The sequence below is a fragment of the Sorex araneus genome, chromosome 1 (genome assembly GCF_027595985.1).
Source record: "Sorex araneus isolate mSorAra2 chromosome 1, mSorAra2.pri, whole genome shotgun sequence".
NCBI classification, from domain to species: Eukaryota; Metazoa; Chordata; class Mammalia; order Eulipotyphla; family Soricidae; genus Sorex; species Sorex araneus.
In genome coordinates this window covers 35,946,747-35,963,902 of record NC_073302.1, presented here as the reverse complement: position 1 = coordinate 35,963,902, position 17,156 = coordinate 35,946,747, and the positions used below count along the sequence as shown (strand labels likewise).

Sequence of the window (17,156 nt, the reverse complement as noted above, 5' to 3'; positions counted from 1 at the left end):
TTCTTAAAATGTTCTAGACTTCAGTTGCTTAACTGCCACAAAATTAACCTTTTTTACTTCTAGAACAGCAGAGCCTGGCAAGCTACCCGTGGCATATTCAATATGCCAAAAACATTAACAACAGTCTCACAATGGAGACGTTCTGGTGCCTGCTCAAGCAAATCGATGAACAATGGACGACAGTGCTGTAGTGCTACCCCTAGGAAAAGCTGGTGTTATCTAAAACTCTTTGACAACCAAAATTACAGCAATGTGAAGAATGCATATTCAGTTCTACTAAAAAAAATTTAATAGAGCAAATCACTCCCCTTATATAATATACACTTTCTACTTTAAGAATTACACAAACCCAAACTTCCAGATTTTTAAAAAAATATTGAAAATAAACTTTCCCAAAGTTTGGTGTCTAGATGCTATATATATATAAAATGTAATGCCATTATTATTCATTTAACTCAAAATATTCAAACCTTAACAGCTTGACAGCCAAGTTAATTTCTACACACACATGGTAACTACCCACCAGAACAAAAGATGGTATCCACCATGGCACATTTCTATGCAGAACCCAGAAAAACACGGTTTGGCGGAGAGGCCTCCAGAGAGCAAAAGCAAAAGTTATTTTTTTAATTTATTTTTCTTTGCTTTTTGGGTCACACCCAGTGACGCTCAGTGGTTACTCTACTCCTGGCTCTGTACTCAGGAATACTCCTGGCAGTGCTTGGGGGACCATATGGGATGCCGGGGATTGAACCGAGGTCGGATGCATGCAAGGCAAACACCCTCCCTACTGTACTATTGCTCTGGCCCAAAAAAGCACAAATTAGAACAGAGGGACAAGAAAGAGTTCCCCATACTCTCGACATGCATTCTGCTCTTACAAAAACGACCAAACCGTGCCTCTTATCCCCCCCTGAAATACCATGAGAAGGATTTTACCAAGTCTTCCTTTCCTTCCAGTGGGATTTAATGATGCAGTGAAGATTCTCTTCTATTACAAATCTTTCCACTGAATGACTGCCTGGCATTACAGGGCCCTAGAAAGAAAATTAATATACATACTACAGACAGAAAAGGTATTTTTTCTCACTTCTTTAATAATTACTTGGAATAAATAGCAGTACTCCTACAAAAAAAATCACTTGGAGACTATATTTCAGACTCTATACTGGGTGTGGGAATAAAAGCTCAAAAGTGAATTTCACTTCTGTGCTTGCTTCTATCTATAAGAGTTCGCGTCCATTCCAGTGTTTTTTTTTCCTACTAAACCTCTTTTCTACTAAATTTGACAAAATACTATTACTGACGTCATCCAATTTTTATGAATTATTTTAGTGTATTATCAACCCACAGCTTTTCTTTAAAATGAGAGGATTACTTTTGTAACACAAAACAAAACTTTATTTCAAGTATTATGCAAAGTCATACATGTACTAAAATATGTCCATATTAACTTCTGTATGGTTTAGCCTCTTTGGAAAATGGTTTGGAGAACCCAAACACACTATGAAGAGAACTTCCTTATTACCCTTCCATTACCATGGCTATTTACCCCAAGAACACAAAAACATCAATCTGAAAAGGCATATGTTCACAACAAATGTTCATCATAGCACTATCTGTAATAGCTGAGATCTGGAAACCAAGAAAATAAGCAACAGATGAGTGGAACAAAAAACTGTGCACAGTGGGATATAAGAAAACATGAAATTTTGCAATTTGCTACAATCTGAAGTTGAAGGGTATTTTAAGTGAGTCAGGAAGTCCGAATGTATTTTTTCCTTTGGACAAAGCTAACCAGTTTTCCCAGCACTGGGAAAATTTGAAGCGGCTTTCCTTCTTCCACTTCATCCATCTCGCCCTTTTGCTGAAAACAAACTGTCCGTGAAGGGTTTTTATCTCAGACTACACCATTTTTTTTTTTTATTACTGTAGCTTTATAGTATGAAGTCAGGGAATGTGATGCCTTCCATCTTCTTTCTCAAAATTTGCTGACCATTGGAGTTTGACAGCTCCATACAAATTTTAGAAGTTTTGTTGTTATGTCCTTAAAGAACACCCAGGGGATTCTGACAAGGGACCATGCCGAGTCCGAATGCGAGCTGTGCTATCTCTGAACAATTGACTCACAATGTCAAACTTGACTTACGGTACAATAACCTGGTACCATTCACCAACTTCACTGCCGCTGACCTTCTCTGATAAGCGACTCAGTTAAAATTCACTGCAGGTATACTCAAACCAGATTTAAATGCAAGCACAAAGCCACACGTTCTCTGCTAGAAACTGAGATGGCCACATACCTCTGGATCATCCGTATAATCAAACATCCTGAAGATGACCCTTGGCATCGGGTACACGGAGTCTCCAGTGTGAGGTGGCGGTGTGAAAGGAGGCAGGCTGTGCTGTAGTGCTTCACACAGGATGCTGTCAAAGGCAAGATAAGGTCTTAGGATGTGCCGCTCCTGCCAGCGATCCTTTTTCAATTTCTGAATCTGGGCCCAGAGGCAATCTAAATACTAAAGACAGATTCATTTTTAAACATTAATATATGTATTTGGAGGTTAAAGTACATTTTGACTGGACAAAACCAAGAATCATTTACCTTCCAAAACACATGACTCAACAGTAAGCTAACCTGTATCACACAGTACAAAGGAATGGAGCTGAACTTCTGTTTGAACCACCTGCTTTCTGAAACCAAGCTTTCTGGAGTCAGGACCTGCTCACACTTCTCCAATTCAGTATTTAAATCAGTATTTAAATAAAAACATGTCAACTCTGCATCTGGAATCTCAGAGGATAGGGAAACTTCAACTACATTCTAATGTTTATTAACAATCTACTATGTGTATGATAAAGGCTATGAGGAGCTATCTCTCTAACTTAAAATGTAGAAACCTCATTAAGATACACAAATGGAAACATTTCAATGTTTTGGGGATAAGATCTCCCAAGACTGCCCTGTGCCTGACCAGGAAAGACTGAACTTCATTTACCTCTTCCTGTGGGTGAGGTTTTTCCGCAGTCCATACTTGTAACATGGGCACATGAGTCTTCTGGCGCCTTCTAATGATAAATGATAATGATAAAAAAGTGAGAATCCACATTGAGATCATTTAAAAACATAAAATGAAGCCTAGCTAGTTTCATAATTAACAAAATGCAAACTGAAGCAGTGAAATAATGTTTTTACATATCAAACTGGTTGATATGAAAATTCTGGTTACTGTATGTATTGCCAAAATACGGGCAAGCATGTACTTTCAAATTTTCAAAACTGTGGGCAGAAGGGTTAAATGGAATCTCAAAAGAGATGTGGAAGAGTATAATCCCTCTGGAGAGCAATTTGACTGAATCTACCAATATTAAATATGCTAAGATACTCCATTTCAGCAGTTTACATCCCTAGCTTCTTTGCATCCCTAGCGTAATTACCACATGTACACAAAACCGAGCAAGAATCCATTTTTACTCTTTTACAAGTATCTACATTTTAAAAGTACATTTTCAAAAACATAAGAATATTTTAAATAAATCTATCATTCATTGACGACAGCATTATTTTGAAAAAAAAAATCAGATTTCAACCTTTGTATTTCTTTTTCCTTGTAACTAAGATATAATATCCTTAAGAAGTATCTATTATTAAACAAAATTTAACCCGTAACAAAATTAATCTGGGAAAATTTAAAGACATAAGACCATTATCATGCTCAAATGAAAATCCAAGTTTACTAATATAGCCTGTTACTGTTGTTTTTATATAATAAGATAAATCAAGCTTTTACACTGTATTAGAAAGTGGGTAATGGGAAGATACAGAACTATTTTTCATCAGAGTCAAATTACTCAAGCAATATGGGCTAGGTAGGTGGTGAAGAAACACTAAGGACTTGATTTAGGCTTAGTTTACATGACATATGTATATGGTTATGTGCTAAAGTCATGGTCCTCTGCTTATAAAATGTATTGAAACAGATGTCCAAGCTTCTTTCTCCAATACAGTGATTCAGCAGTCGGGAGCTGGTTGAAGCTGGAGCGTAGCTGAATACTGCAGGTGACTCTTATAAACACCGAGAACCATGTCAGAATGTTTTACTCCTTTACAGACGTGTGGAAAAGCAGCTTCGAAGAAGCTAATCTACCAAGTCCTTTGCAGCAGCAAACTTACATCACAAACAGTATGTATGTAAGCAAACATACTCGGTTACTCTGAAGTCTCCACAACAATAGGAGGAAAATGAGTTTACCTTGAGGAAACTTTGGGGAAACTCTCCAAATTATTTTTGAGAAATAAAACTCAACGTGTATTACCAACAGAAAATAGAACACATTTGTTACATCGGAAAATTATCACTACCTAAGTAATAAATAGCATCATGAGCTGTGCCCTTACTTAAGATAGCTTTCAGTGCTGGCAAAGATACGGTCCATCTCTGCGTCTTTCTTCTCGTACAACTCCTTTCCAACCCAGGGCAAAGATGACAGAAATGCATATATGTACCAATCCCGTCGAACCTTAAAAGAATTTTTTAAAAAGTTAAGTTTATTATATTTATTCATGAATGAAATCCTACGAAGCCATTTCATGAAGTTTAAAGTAAGACATCTGGCTCATGAAGAGCACTTCTAAATATAATGGTCTCAATGTTACTAGACAGATCACTCGAATTACAATGGAGTGTCACGTGAACCTACTAGAATACCAGTTGACTTAGCTTTTAGATATTAAGAATTTATATCACGAGGGGCTTGGAAGACAGCTCAACAGGTACAAGTTTTGCATGCGTGAGGCCCAGGTTTGATCCCCAGCAATGCATGGTTCTCTAGGCACTGCTGGGGAACAGCCCCCAAGTGTAAGCCTGGAGTAGCCCCTGAGCCGGATGTGGCCAAAACATCAAGGGAGAATTCATAACATGATAACCCGTTTAGCTGCAGTTAGTGATAGAACACTTGTGAGGTCTTGGGTTTGAATCCCAACACCATACCCTTCTCCTCACCAAAAAAAAAAAAAAAAAGAGGGAGAGAGGAGGGAGGAAGGGAGAAAGGCAGGGAGAGGGAGGGAATGTGTTACTTTGTTTTTTGATACTGAAGTAACCAACTTCTTACCAAGAATTCAGTATCAGGGTCTTACCTGAGGCACATCTTCTTCCTGAGTGACACTTACAAAATTCTCAAACATAGCAACCATTGAAGGGGCAGCAATGACATGACAATTCACAAGATCCGACAAAAAACGAACCTGTGGGGAAGACAGTCTATCAGATTTAAGAGTATCTTTGGTCTATTTAAGCCAAAGATCTGAAAAAGTAGAGCCCCAAAGCCAGTGATGCCCAACGCCATTGTTTTGGCTTTCTTTTACAAAGCCTGTGAACTAAGAATGACTTTGATTTTTAAATACTTGGGAAAAGGTTGAAAGAAAACTTTGTAATAGATGAAAATAATCCAGAAGTAAGTTTCAGCATGCATGAACACACTCTTTCTGGAACAGAGCCATGCTCACTTTTCTACGGTCTGTGGCTGCTCTGGGGTGTGAATAACAGCCGGCACTTCTGAGATGGGATGGATGATAATTAGTGCATTTGGAGGTCTACACTCGACGTGAAAAATTGTAGCTATTCTCTTTCTGGGTTGACTGAAAATTCTGCCCAGAATACAGAAACACATTTCATACTAGGATTGATTGAGTGCCTTGTTTCCTAACGAATCCTGAAGTCGCTGTCCTATGTGAGCACAGCCTAACAGGCGGGACAAGCACTGTCTCAACCAACAGAATGAGTCCCAACGAGAAGGGAAATGAAAACGTGCTCTAGGAACGGTGACAAGGAGAGGGGTGGGGAATGTCAACAATGAGCTAAGAATGGGCCAGAGCAAAAAGATGGCTAAAGTACTTCTCAAGCTGAAGAGCAAAGGCGTTGGGGGGGGGGGGGGGGATTGTTTCCAGACGAGCTAGAAGATATTTTGACGCTGACACAGATTTAACAGATTTTTAAAAACTGGGGCAAACATGTAGCCTCACACTAAGAAATCTGAATTTAACCGTTTATAGGCTGATGGATCTCCAAAGTGTTTTAATTTTGTATTCAGTAAAAAGAAGCCCAATCATACACCTAGACAGGTATCTATTTATGATATAAAGTGAACTGCTGTCCTTCTAGCTATTAAGGCCTAATTCCAATTTAATTTAATTTACTAAGCAAGTATTCTAATAGTCACTTCCTGCCACTATTACTATTCTAATAGTACATCATCTGTTCAGCAGGCTTTTAAGTACTACGGCCACTGACTTATAAGAAAGTGGGTTTTTAATAAGGACCACACACCCAGGAGGATAGACGGAGGGAGTGTGGCAGCCCAGGGCCGCCCGTACAGAGTGTAGACCTGGCAATGTGGGAGTGCTGGTTTGATGCTTGGCCAATGGTGCTCTGTGACCCCCTCGCGTCCCCTCCCCCGGTATAGCCAGCAAGGTGCCTGCCTACCTTTGATGCTGCCAGCCCAGGTTCCATTCCTGATCACACTTGGTCCCAAGCACTGCCAGGAGTGACCCCCAAGCATTGCCAGTGTGGCAACAAAACAAAAAATGAAAGGGGCTGTGAGTGGAAAAAATTTTAAAAGTCCTAGGATTGGGAGGGGGAAACCATCAAAATAAGGTAGTTTATAAAGCAAAGAGAGCTAGTGGGAATGCTTGAGAGTCGGTCAAGAACAATGAAATGAGGAAAAAAGTTTGGGAAACCCAAAAATTTCATACTAGGATTGATTGAGTGCCTTGTTTCCTAACGAATCCTGAAGTTGCCGTCCTACGTGAGCACAGCCTAACAGGCGGGACAAGCATTGTCTCAACCAGGGACAAAGAAAGAGGACCTAGTGAAAGGAGACTGAGGGGTAGCAGTGAGAGGTCCTGGGAAAAGTGGCAGATCTAAATTCAAGTGCTAAGCAAGAATGTAAGAATCACACACTGCAAAGGGGACACAGAGATGAGCTCCGGTTTCAAAAGAACAGCACAGTTGAGTGTCGCCATGGTAGTCTCTGACAAGCTCTACTGGGCTCATATGGGCTCCATGGCCCCTCAACACCAGACCACTGGGAGGGGCACCTACGGGGGGTGGGGCCAGGGAGAGCGCACGTGAGTGAGCAAGAGAATGAGAAAGCACACTGTTTGTGTGAGTAGGAACTGCATTTCAGGAGATATTTTCTGTCTGTAGCTCTTTTGTCTACCCACCCCATACTGTCACACATATGAGGAATAAGAAAGAACTTACCAAATATACAGCTTCATTGTAATTGTTTGCTTTCAATGACTCTTTCAGTTGGCGAATCATGGCTTCCACAAATTCTCCACCAAAATTGTAATTCCTGGCATTCAGCAATCCAACTAGTGTTGTATAAATTGTCAACTTCTCAGGTAGCAGACGTGCACTGATTTGAAAACCCAGTAAAAGAAAACCCAAAAGAGCATTATATTAAGATGCTGACTTTCACATTAATAACTCTTTAACCATCTCATTAACTTTGGGACAAGATTACTTTTAGCTGTACTTTAAAACTCCTTCAGAAGAGGCATATATGTCATTGAGACTTGCAAATATGGCCCTCACACCTTTAAAAATTTATTCCTGCTAATATGAGTGAGCAAAGTAAAACCTTGTAATTGTGAGGTTAACAAAGATAATACTAGAACAGCTTTTCTTCAAATGAAATCAAAGAGCAGTTCCACAGAAAATGGCTTCGCTGGTGAAATATTGAGGAAATGGTGGGTCAAACAAATTCTCTAATAAAAGATCAGGTGTGCTTAGGGGTGGTATGGCTGTAGGCCTAGGCAGTGCAAATTCTTTAATACAGACTCTAATTAAAGGTGTGCATGTGTGTGGGACAGCATTTACTATTTTTAAACTAAGCTAGCTAACTGTCACAGGACCAGAATTTCTACTTTGAGAAATACTATTATAGTTGCTTGGAGAAAACTAAGTTCCCAATTACAGTTAAACCCTGCAACTCAGAGGCAGAGAGAGCACAGGAGTAAAGGTGCTTACTGATCGTGCATACTGCTGACCCAGGTTCCCTCCCTAGCACCACATGGTCACCAGGCGACATCATAAGTAACCCCTGAGCACTGTAGGGTGTGGTCCCAAAACTAAACAAAAAATTCTAAATTTCATTTGTTTGCTTTTTTGGGTCATACCTGGCAATGCACAGGGTCACTCCTGGCTCTGCACTCAGGAATTATCCCTGGTGGTGCTCAGTGGACCATATGAGATGCTGGGAATTGAATGCGGGTTTGTCACATGCAAGGCAAATGCCCTACCCACTGTGCTATCACTCCAGCCCCTAAATTCTTAACATTATATTGGATACAATAAGATTTCCTTATAATTCAGCTTGTTTACTTTAAATAACTTAAAGTTGTGTGAAAAGCAGGACAAATGAAGTACTAAAGTACTAGGAAAAACCAACGTTACTTCCTAGTTGAGGCATCCTTAAGCACAGAAAAAGAAAAGCAAATAAGCACTCCTGAAAATGCCGACTCTTGGGTCAGTGGACAGTTCTGGAGGCTGCACACGTGTTCTGCATGCAGGAAGCCCACTTCATACCTGCGAGTCTGAGAGTCACCCCAGAGCACAGCAGCTGGGCAGGGACCTGTCCCCGAAATAAGCACATAAAACGAGATGCTCTTATACTCTGTTTTCCCAGAGCACCTAGCAGAGTGTTCGAAACAACTCAGGCAATGAAATAGCTGCACTGAGAGGAAGTGGCCCCCAGCCCCTTACCCTCGTCTGCTACTGCTGCCACATTCAAGTGACCATCTACACACAGCAGCTGGCCTCTGATGGTTAACAGAGCAGCATGACTTTGCCCAGTGGTTTGTTGGCCTAAGATTAGGTCTTCTTGAATAATTAATTGGAGACCTCTAAAAAAATAACCCAAATTATTTACACTTTTTAAGGCTGAATTGAAATTCACGGATGTTTCCACTTAAATTTACTTTTAAATTTAAAAAGATAGAAGCATCAAATTGTTCAGTAATGGAAAAAAAAAACTACCTAAAAGTACCTTCTTAAAAATACCTCAAAGATGGGGCTGGAATGATAATACAGCGGGTAGGGAGTTTGCCTTGCATGCGACTGACCCGGGTTCAATTCTCAGCATCCCATATGGTTCCCCAAGCACTGCCAGGAGTAATTCCTGAGTGCAAAGTCAGGAGTAACCCTTGTGTATCACCAGGTGTGACCCAAAAAGCAAAGGAAAAAAAAAAAACCTCAAAGATAATTTATAATTTCATATAAAATGTACAAAACCTCCCTCAATTCAGAAACTATGAAAGGCAAACATTTCAGCACACTATGATGAGGCTAAGGAATGAAAGCATGGGTTGCTAATGTCACCAGCCTTGGAGAATGTTTTATGATGTGAGACTCTTCCCATTTTAATTTCCTCACAAATAAAATCTAAAATCCAATATATATTTTAGAAAGATTATTTCTAGCAGTTTCAGAAGTATTTTTTAAAAAATCTTCCAAGTATTATTACTAGAGAGACAAGTTTCCAAAATGTCTGGCACTGTTTTGTAAAAAGAAATTAAATTCTATTTTGTTTTTAAATGTGCACTTTTAAAGAAATATAAATGTAAAGATGTCGTTCTCACTTAAAAAGTAAAAAAAGACTAAGGTTGTAAGGAACAAAGCATAAGAAAAATGCTCAATTTTAATCATATCATCTCTAAGAGTTTGAGAGAGAAAATAAAATTTCCCAACAGAATAAAAACTGATGACATATGAAACAGAAACACAACTTGTGAACCTTTCTCAAAGTGTGTAAGAGTAGGTAATACATTATCACCTGTATTCATAAATCTTTTGCATACATACACTGTACAAAGAAGTCTTAAGATCTTGCTCTTGTAGTTAGGAAGATCAGCTTCTAAAACACCAGCCAAGCCTTCTAAGTTGCTCTCCAAAGAGCAGGCACTCTGTGGAAGACAACATATTATTACAACCATTATTGAAAAATATTTTTTTGTTTTGGAGTCACACCCAGCTGTGCTCAGGGCTTAACTCCTGGTGCTCAATGAACATGTATGGATCTAACCCAGGCAGCACATGTGCGTGGAGCACCGTCAACCCTATACCATCTCTCTGGCCTAGCAGCACCACCATTTTATCATCACCTATTCGCGAGGTGATGTAACTAACTCACAAACATCCAGGGCTTGCTCAGTTCCTCCTTTATAAATCGGCAGGACTCAACAGTCTAAGACTCACAGTCTATGAAAACTTCTGAAAACACTGAACCATAACTGACACTGGGGCTAACATGTCTTCACTTTGAAATGTTGAAGCACCTACATGAGTTTTGCTTAAGACTTAGGTCATTTTCAGTTGCAGAACTTAAAGCAAGACAACTAGAGCCCTAACTCCACCAATCAGGTGGAGTGCCTTTTATGGAGCTTACCTTTTCTCCTACTTTGCATATTAAAGATTCCAAATGATCTTCAGTTTCATTTGCATCAGAGGTCTTTCTCCTTTTGTGAGGTTGTCCCCCTGTTTCAGTGTAAAATATTTAATATTACAAGTAGAGCACAACAAGTTTCACAAAGATAGGTAATTAAAACAATAAAGTATAGACATAACAAACAAAACAGCTAAGTAGTACAAAAGACAACAGGAATAAACCCACTTATATATGATCAATTAACATAACAAAGGAGACAAAAATAGACAACAGGAAAAGGGATCTCTTCAATAAATGGCTAAGATTGTGATCCAGTTAAAACTGGATCACAATCTTAAATCAAATGCAATAATTAATTAAACCGCAAGATCTAAATTGTAAAACTCCCAAGAAAAACCAATCAATAACTAGGATCTCTCTTACATGTGGAATAATAATAATAAAGAAAAACCCCAACATAACAACACAACACTTTCATGGATATTGAGACTGGATTGCCAGTTGCCTGGGGCCAGTAAGGGGATTGGAGGAAGTAACTGAAGCAGTCAAAGTCAAAGGCCAGGGGGCTGGAGTGATAGCACAGTGGGTAGGGCGTTTGCCTTGCACGCGGCTGACCCGGGTTCGAATCCCAGCATCCTATATGGTCCCCTGAGCACCGCCAGTAGTAATTCCTGAGTGAAGAGCCAGGAGTAACCCCTGTGCATCGCCGGGTGTGACTCAAAAAACAAACAAAAAAGCCAAAGGCCACAAAAGACTGCAGATCTTCCTCCTTTAAGTAGAAAGAGTCCAACTTCTTACACACAGTTGGATCTCTTACCTGACCCTTTCTCAGACTAAGCTCCATCCCACTGAGTCTCCAATCCGCAGTAAGATCTATCACTCACACCAACTCTGTGTGAGCAGGCCCAGCTCCCACACAATGCAGCAGCCTGTCTACTTCTGCAGCTAGGCAGGAACGGTGCTGCCACGGCAGTGGGACTCTCGGGAACACTCATTCGGGTCAAGAATGCATATTCCCACTCCTTGAATTGAGTTGCTTACTAATCTTTGGCTATTTCCTGAACCTGTTAGTGTCTGCAGCACTCAGCAGTCTGACAAATGTAACTGTGTAAACTGATGGAATACAAATATGAAACAAAATTGAAAATACTGATTTTAAAAACAAGTTTTTAAATCTTGATTTAAAACAAAATCACATAATTAAAAACAGCTCCTGGGGCCTGGAGGAGTAGTGCACCGGCTTAGAGCTCCCGCCTCGCAAGCTCGAACCCCAGTGGTCCAGACACAGCGAGCACAAACCTGGCAGCGCTGCGGGCTGCCATCCACAGGCAATGCCCAGCACTGCAGACAGAGCCTCCTGTGTGGAAGCACCAGGCAAGGGGTGGAAACCCTACACTATAAAATAAAGTTCTTACACTAAATTCATATACACTAATATACTGTAGCACTGTTGTCCTGCTGTTCACCAATTTGCTCAAGTGGGCGCCAGTAACGTCTCCATTGTGAGACTTGTTACTGTTTTTTTGCATATCTAATACTCCACGGGTAGCTTGCCAGGCTCTGCCATGCGGGCAGGATACTCTCGGTAGCTTGCCGGGCTCTGAGAGGGAGGGAAGAACTGAACCCGGGTCGGCCACGTGCAAGGCAAATGCCCTACCCGCTGTGCTATTGTTCCAGTCCACTGTAACACTATAAAATAAAATCATTTTTGACTTCCCTCAAGATTATCAGGGTGCCTGTGGGCAAAGAAGCATGTACTATACTGGGCATCTGTAATAATAATGAAAATCTCCAGTTGTATAGGTTACCCAGGACTTCATTACATCTTTGTTCTCTAGACTTTTAAAAAGAAGGACCAGGGCAATTTTCTATTTCTGTGCCCCCCCCCCTTGTGTTTTTTTGTTTGTTTGTTTTGTTGTTGTGTTGTTGTTTGAGCCTTACGTCCAGCAGCGCTCAGGGCTTACTCCTGACTCTGTCCTCAGGGATTTGGTCCCAGTAGGTTTCCAGGGACCCTATGCAGTGCCCAGGAGCAAACGATGGTCAGCCACATGCAAGCCAAGTGCCCTATCCACTGACCTATCTGTCTGGTCCTATTTTTGCTCTTTAAGAGTTTAGCATCACTTGCTCTGGAACACAAGGCTGTGATGTGACAATCATAAGACACAGCACTTGGCTATCCTGAGCTTGGGGCATTAGAAAATTCCCCATTATGACAGATGACCTTCATAAACTGAATAAAACCGATTGGGACAGGACTAGATAGCAACAGAGGTGACCACAAAAGTACAATACACAGGCAGCTTAACAGCTGAGACCCATTCCTGGTGATACCTCGTGTGTAAAGTTATGAAATGTGTCACAGAGTGGGACCACAACCTTGATTCTAAAGCATACATCAAACCTTAAGTCAGGACATAAAACTGTTCCACTTACCCACCCAAACAACCAATTTCAATCAAGGCCTTCTATTTCTAAGATTCATTTAAAAAATCTTGTATATTTGATGCAATGTTATAAAAGCTGTCAGCTAGAACATTATAGATTGCTTCTGGGGGCTGGGGGATGTAAAAAGGGCTAGAGTGCGTGCACGCACTGCGGGTAGGAAGCCTGGGTTCAGTAACCGGCAGCCTGAGCACCACATGAGTGAGCCCCTTCAGCACCAAGCTGGGAGTAGCCCTGAGCACCCCTACCAGGTGTGCTCGCCTTCTTCCCCCTCCCCACACCCCTTCTCTTGGAGCTATGGTTTCCATCTGGGTAAGATTCTGTACCCAAAGGCCACCTGGCAATCCCTGGAGACAGTTCTAATTGTCAGCACTGGAGGGGCCGGGGAACCACTAGCCAGGGAGTCCACTAACAACTAATGCTGCTCCCAACAACAAATAGGCTAGTTCTAAATGCCTAGAAAGCAGAAGAAACTAATCATTTCCTTCTGAACCAGATTCCAGGAAGGCGGGGAACTGCTGAAAGCCCAGCTCAAGGTGAGCAGTGTCTGCTGCTGCTCCTTTCCAACTTCACTCACTGTTGTTCCCTTCCCGGCGACCCTTCCAGTCCGCCAACCTCTTTAACCCACATTCCACCCCCCCTCGGCCTCCCCTAATTGTCTAACTGGCTTGCTGGAGTCAGTTTGAAACTGTACTCCCGCCTTAAAGCGAGGCCTGTGAGAGGAAGATGCTGCAGAGATAAGGTCTGATTTCAGAAGGAAACCCAGAAGCTACAGCCTTGCCTCTGACGACACTCCTTTCCAGCTCGGCCATACGAAAGCCAAGCTGCGTTTGGAGTGAGGAAGCAGACCGTGTTGAGGGGTAAAAGGGGTCTCACTCTCACCCCGTACTAAGGGTACAGAAAAGGACGGTGGAAGAGGGGAACTACAGACACAAGCTCAACTCATGCACGGGCTATGGAACTCAGGAAAAACCTAGGGATTACACATCTTAATTGAAAATAAAATTCTGATTGTTAGCTGAAGGATTTCACACACTCTGAAGAAAACTCAGCCACTGGGCTCCCTCAGGAAGAGTAGGGGGTGGTGGGACTGGGGTAAGGCACTTGCCTAATAAGTGGCTGAGACCCTGATGCCAATCCTGAGCACCACACAGGGACTCCTGAGCACTGTCAGAGGTCACTCCTGAGCACAGAGCCAGGATTAGTTCCTGAGTACAGTCTGGTACAGTGCCCAAACAAAGCCATCCAAGGAGGAATCTGTTTGTTTGTTTTTGCTTTTTGTGTCACACCTGGTGATGCACAGGGGTTACTCCTGACTGTGCACTCAGGAATTACATCTGGCGGTGCTCGGGGACCATATGGGATGCTGGGAATCGAATGCGGGTCGGCTGTGTGCAAAGCAAATGCTCTACCCGCTGTGCTATTGCTCCAGCCCCAAAAGGAGGAATCTTCGGATCTATAATCTATTAAAATGTGTCTGTTGAGAGGGAATAGCTCAAAGGAACAGTGCTCTCCCTTTGACACTTGCTTATCATGCTGGGGTAATCCCTGATGTGCTCCCTGAGGCTCTGGAGAGCGCCAAGGCCATTTTTTAAAATGCCAAGAAATGTATCTAACAACACACAGTAATTCATATGTTGCCACTTCATGGATACATTGGCTGATACAATGGCTGATACAATGTGACTAAGTCAGCCAACAGAAGAGCACTTTCCCCTTGGTTAGTGTAGCTGGACAAGCAGATCTCTAGAAAGACCCTCTAGAAAGGCTCTTAACAGACCAGGATTCTGCCCCCAAAAGGTGACTCTTTAGAATTAAAGCAACCATCAGGAATTTTAGACCCACAAAAATGAAGAATCAATCCTGTAAGAGAAAATAAAGTAACAAAGACAAACATGGACAAGTGCCCCGCTGCTGCAGCCTGAAAGCAGAGGCCAGCCATTATAACTTTGGAAACTACACTCTTCCTTAGAAGAAACATCCCTTCCCATCAATGTGCTGTTTCTTCTAAAGTGAAGAAAAAGAAAAGTCACAATCTACAAGGACCTAAATGCCATTTAAGCTTAAGTAGCTTAAAAATGAGACAAGATAGGTTCATGAACAAGATTACTGACAATCAAAATATTTTTTAAAAAGAAATTTTGCCTTGGAACACCTATTATGTATACATTCCATAATCACCAGAGAGCTTCAGAGACATTATTTTTTTAATAAATATCTTGGCTTACAATATATTCACGATTACATGCTTAATAAGGTGTACAAAGTTAGGCACTGAGTCTTTTTTGTTCATAGGGGCCACAACTGGCTGTGCTGGGGCAGGGCAGGATGCAAACGTACAGTTCAGGGTATGACCTCTACCCCTAGCCCCACACCCCCAGCCCACAGAGACATTTCTAAGAGTCTGGAAGGGAATTCAATGTAGCTTGCACCTCATGTACACTGTCAGCCCCAACAGAGGCACAACTGCAAATCCACCTGCAGTCGCTGCCGGACCCCCTCCTGAAACTGCCTCCCACCCCTGTGGCCCCCACTGTCCCAGCTCTGGCCACATATGCCACCTCACCCTGTTCTATGAACACAACCGGGAAAAGTGCTAATCTGCATGTCTTGGCACCGGGACCACAGCTTTCCTCCACTAAGCCAGGTAAAGAAGTAACGGGTACTCCCCGCCTCCTGCCAAGCCTTCAGAGGTGAGTGTACACAGTGACTCCTCCCCACTGCAGCCCACAACCCTTTAGTTTTTCTCCACAGCTCTTAGCACATCTTATAGTGTGCTCTGCCATATGACACGCACTATTTTCCTTGATAGCTGCCTTCCTCTCCACACAAGAAGGCAGATGCCATTTCCACACTGCGCACCCCCCGCCCCCCCACCCCCAGCCAATGCAGGGAGGACAATGATGCCTGGCACTGTCAATAGTTTATTTGAATAAATGATTAAATCTCATCAAATGTAAAATCCGGGCAGTTGGGAAGCAGTACTGTTTAGAGAAATCCAGAAATGTTTGGATAGATACATCTATTTCAACCGTAATAGTTTCCGTCTACTTAAAGCTATTAAGCCTTTTATAATATTGGAGCTCCTAATACTTGGTTTGGAAAAATAGATGCTTAGTTAAAACAAAAGTCTCTAAACTATCAATTCTGAAATTTACTTGGGCAAATCCTAGTGAATAAAACAAAACTGGTAATGTACAGAAGTTCTACGCTTGATATTCTATTAAAGATGAATAAACTGCCACACCCACTACTAAAGTATTCACCTTTGCTAAACTTATTTTCTTTTTCATTTTTATTTATTTGGGGTTCCTAGGACAAGACCCAAATGGACACTGATTTAGCTACCAGCTAGTATAAAAAGATGCTAACTCCCAACAAACTTACGCAAACATCTCTATAAACAAAGTAAATCTTGAGTTTCTGCCTGTTCACATTCAGTTCTCTAGACTGACCCCTGGAAACAATTTCTGTTCTTTAGGGATGCCCATAAAAGGGAGAAGAAAAGGAATAGAGAAAGCAAGCAAGAGAAAAGCAAGTGGGAATAATAAAAATATCTTCGACATTTCATGTAATGATTTCAAACATAATAATTTTTGGCTAGTCAAAATTCAAATCATATGAAAACTATTCCCTGTACCTTGTTTATACACTATACAGCAAGAATCCAATGCTTTAGAGAAAGTATTTTTAAAAATATATTGTTAAATATTTAAACACAGACTATTGAAACCTGTGAGGTAAAGAAAATCCTGCAATGTTTTGCTCTGGGCTCTGCTAGTGTATTCACATAAAGTACGGGAAAACTCCTTTAAAGACACTTGTACATCTCTCTCATTATGCACAGCAGAAATCTGCTGCTTAATTGTTAAAACTAAATGTGTGATTCCGCGGTCATGGGCAGGGAGGGGGAGGTGGTTCAAAGGGCTGCAAATACACTTTCCATGCAGTAGTAGTCCTGGGTTTTCACACCAGCACGTATGGAAGCGTTTCCTCCTCCCCGCCCCCCAACCCCAAACACGCAAAAGGAGGAAAATGTTAGAGAAACTTTAATTCAAAACATACTCATTTTTTATTTTTTTAATCATTGGCACCCAGCAGTGTTTGGCTCCTCTCTGAGCCTTTATAAATGATCAAATAACCAAGCCCTAGGAGCCACTCCTAACAGGGTCACCCCATTTCGCCCCTCCCGAACCAGAAGCTTAGGAGCACACGCATCATTACTGCCGGATCAGAGTGCGCTTCTCGAAAATGCACGGACTGCA

General features: G+C 41.6%; 1 protein-coding gene across 2 annotated transcripts in view; it reads right to left on the bottom strand.

Annotated features, from left to right (window-relative positions):
* NCBP1 (nuclear cap binding protein subunit 1) overlaps nt 1-17,156 on the bottom strand; it is a 36,070-nt gene that overhangs the window by 17,935 nt on the left and 979 nt on the right. Inside the window, exons 2-9 of one of the 2 annotated variants that reach the window (XM_004600255.2) lie at nt 10,450-10,538; nt 9,867-9,967; nt 7,263-7,419; nt 5,138-5,245; nt 4,400-4,521; nt 3,000-3,069; nt 2,304-2,519; nt 940-1,037 (exon numbers count right to left, since the gene is read on the bottom strand). In XM_004600255.2, the coding sequence (XP_004600312.1) occupies nt 940-1,037; nt 2,304-2,519; nt 3,000-3,069; nt 4,400-4,521; nt 5,138-5,245; nt 7,263-7,419; nt 9,867-9,967; nt 10,450-10,538 (961 nt within the window). Of the gene's footprint in view, nt 1-939; nt 1,038-2,303; nt 2,520-2,999; nt 3,070-4,399; nt 4,522-5,137; nt 5,246-7,262; nt 7,420-9,866; nt 9,968-10,449; nt 10,539-17,156 lie in introns of those variants that run through there. The other variant, XM_055139653.1, reaches the window with a different exon arrangement.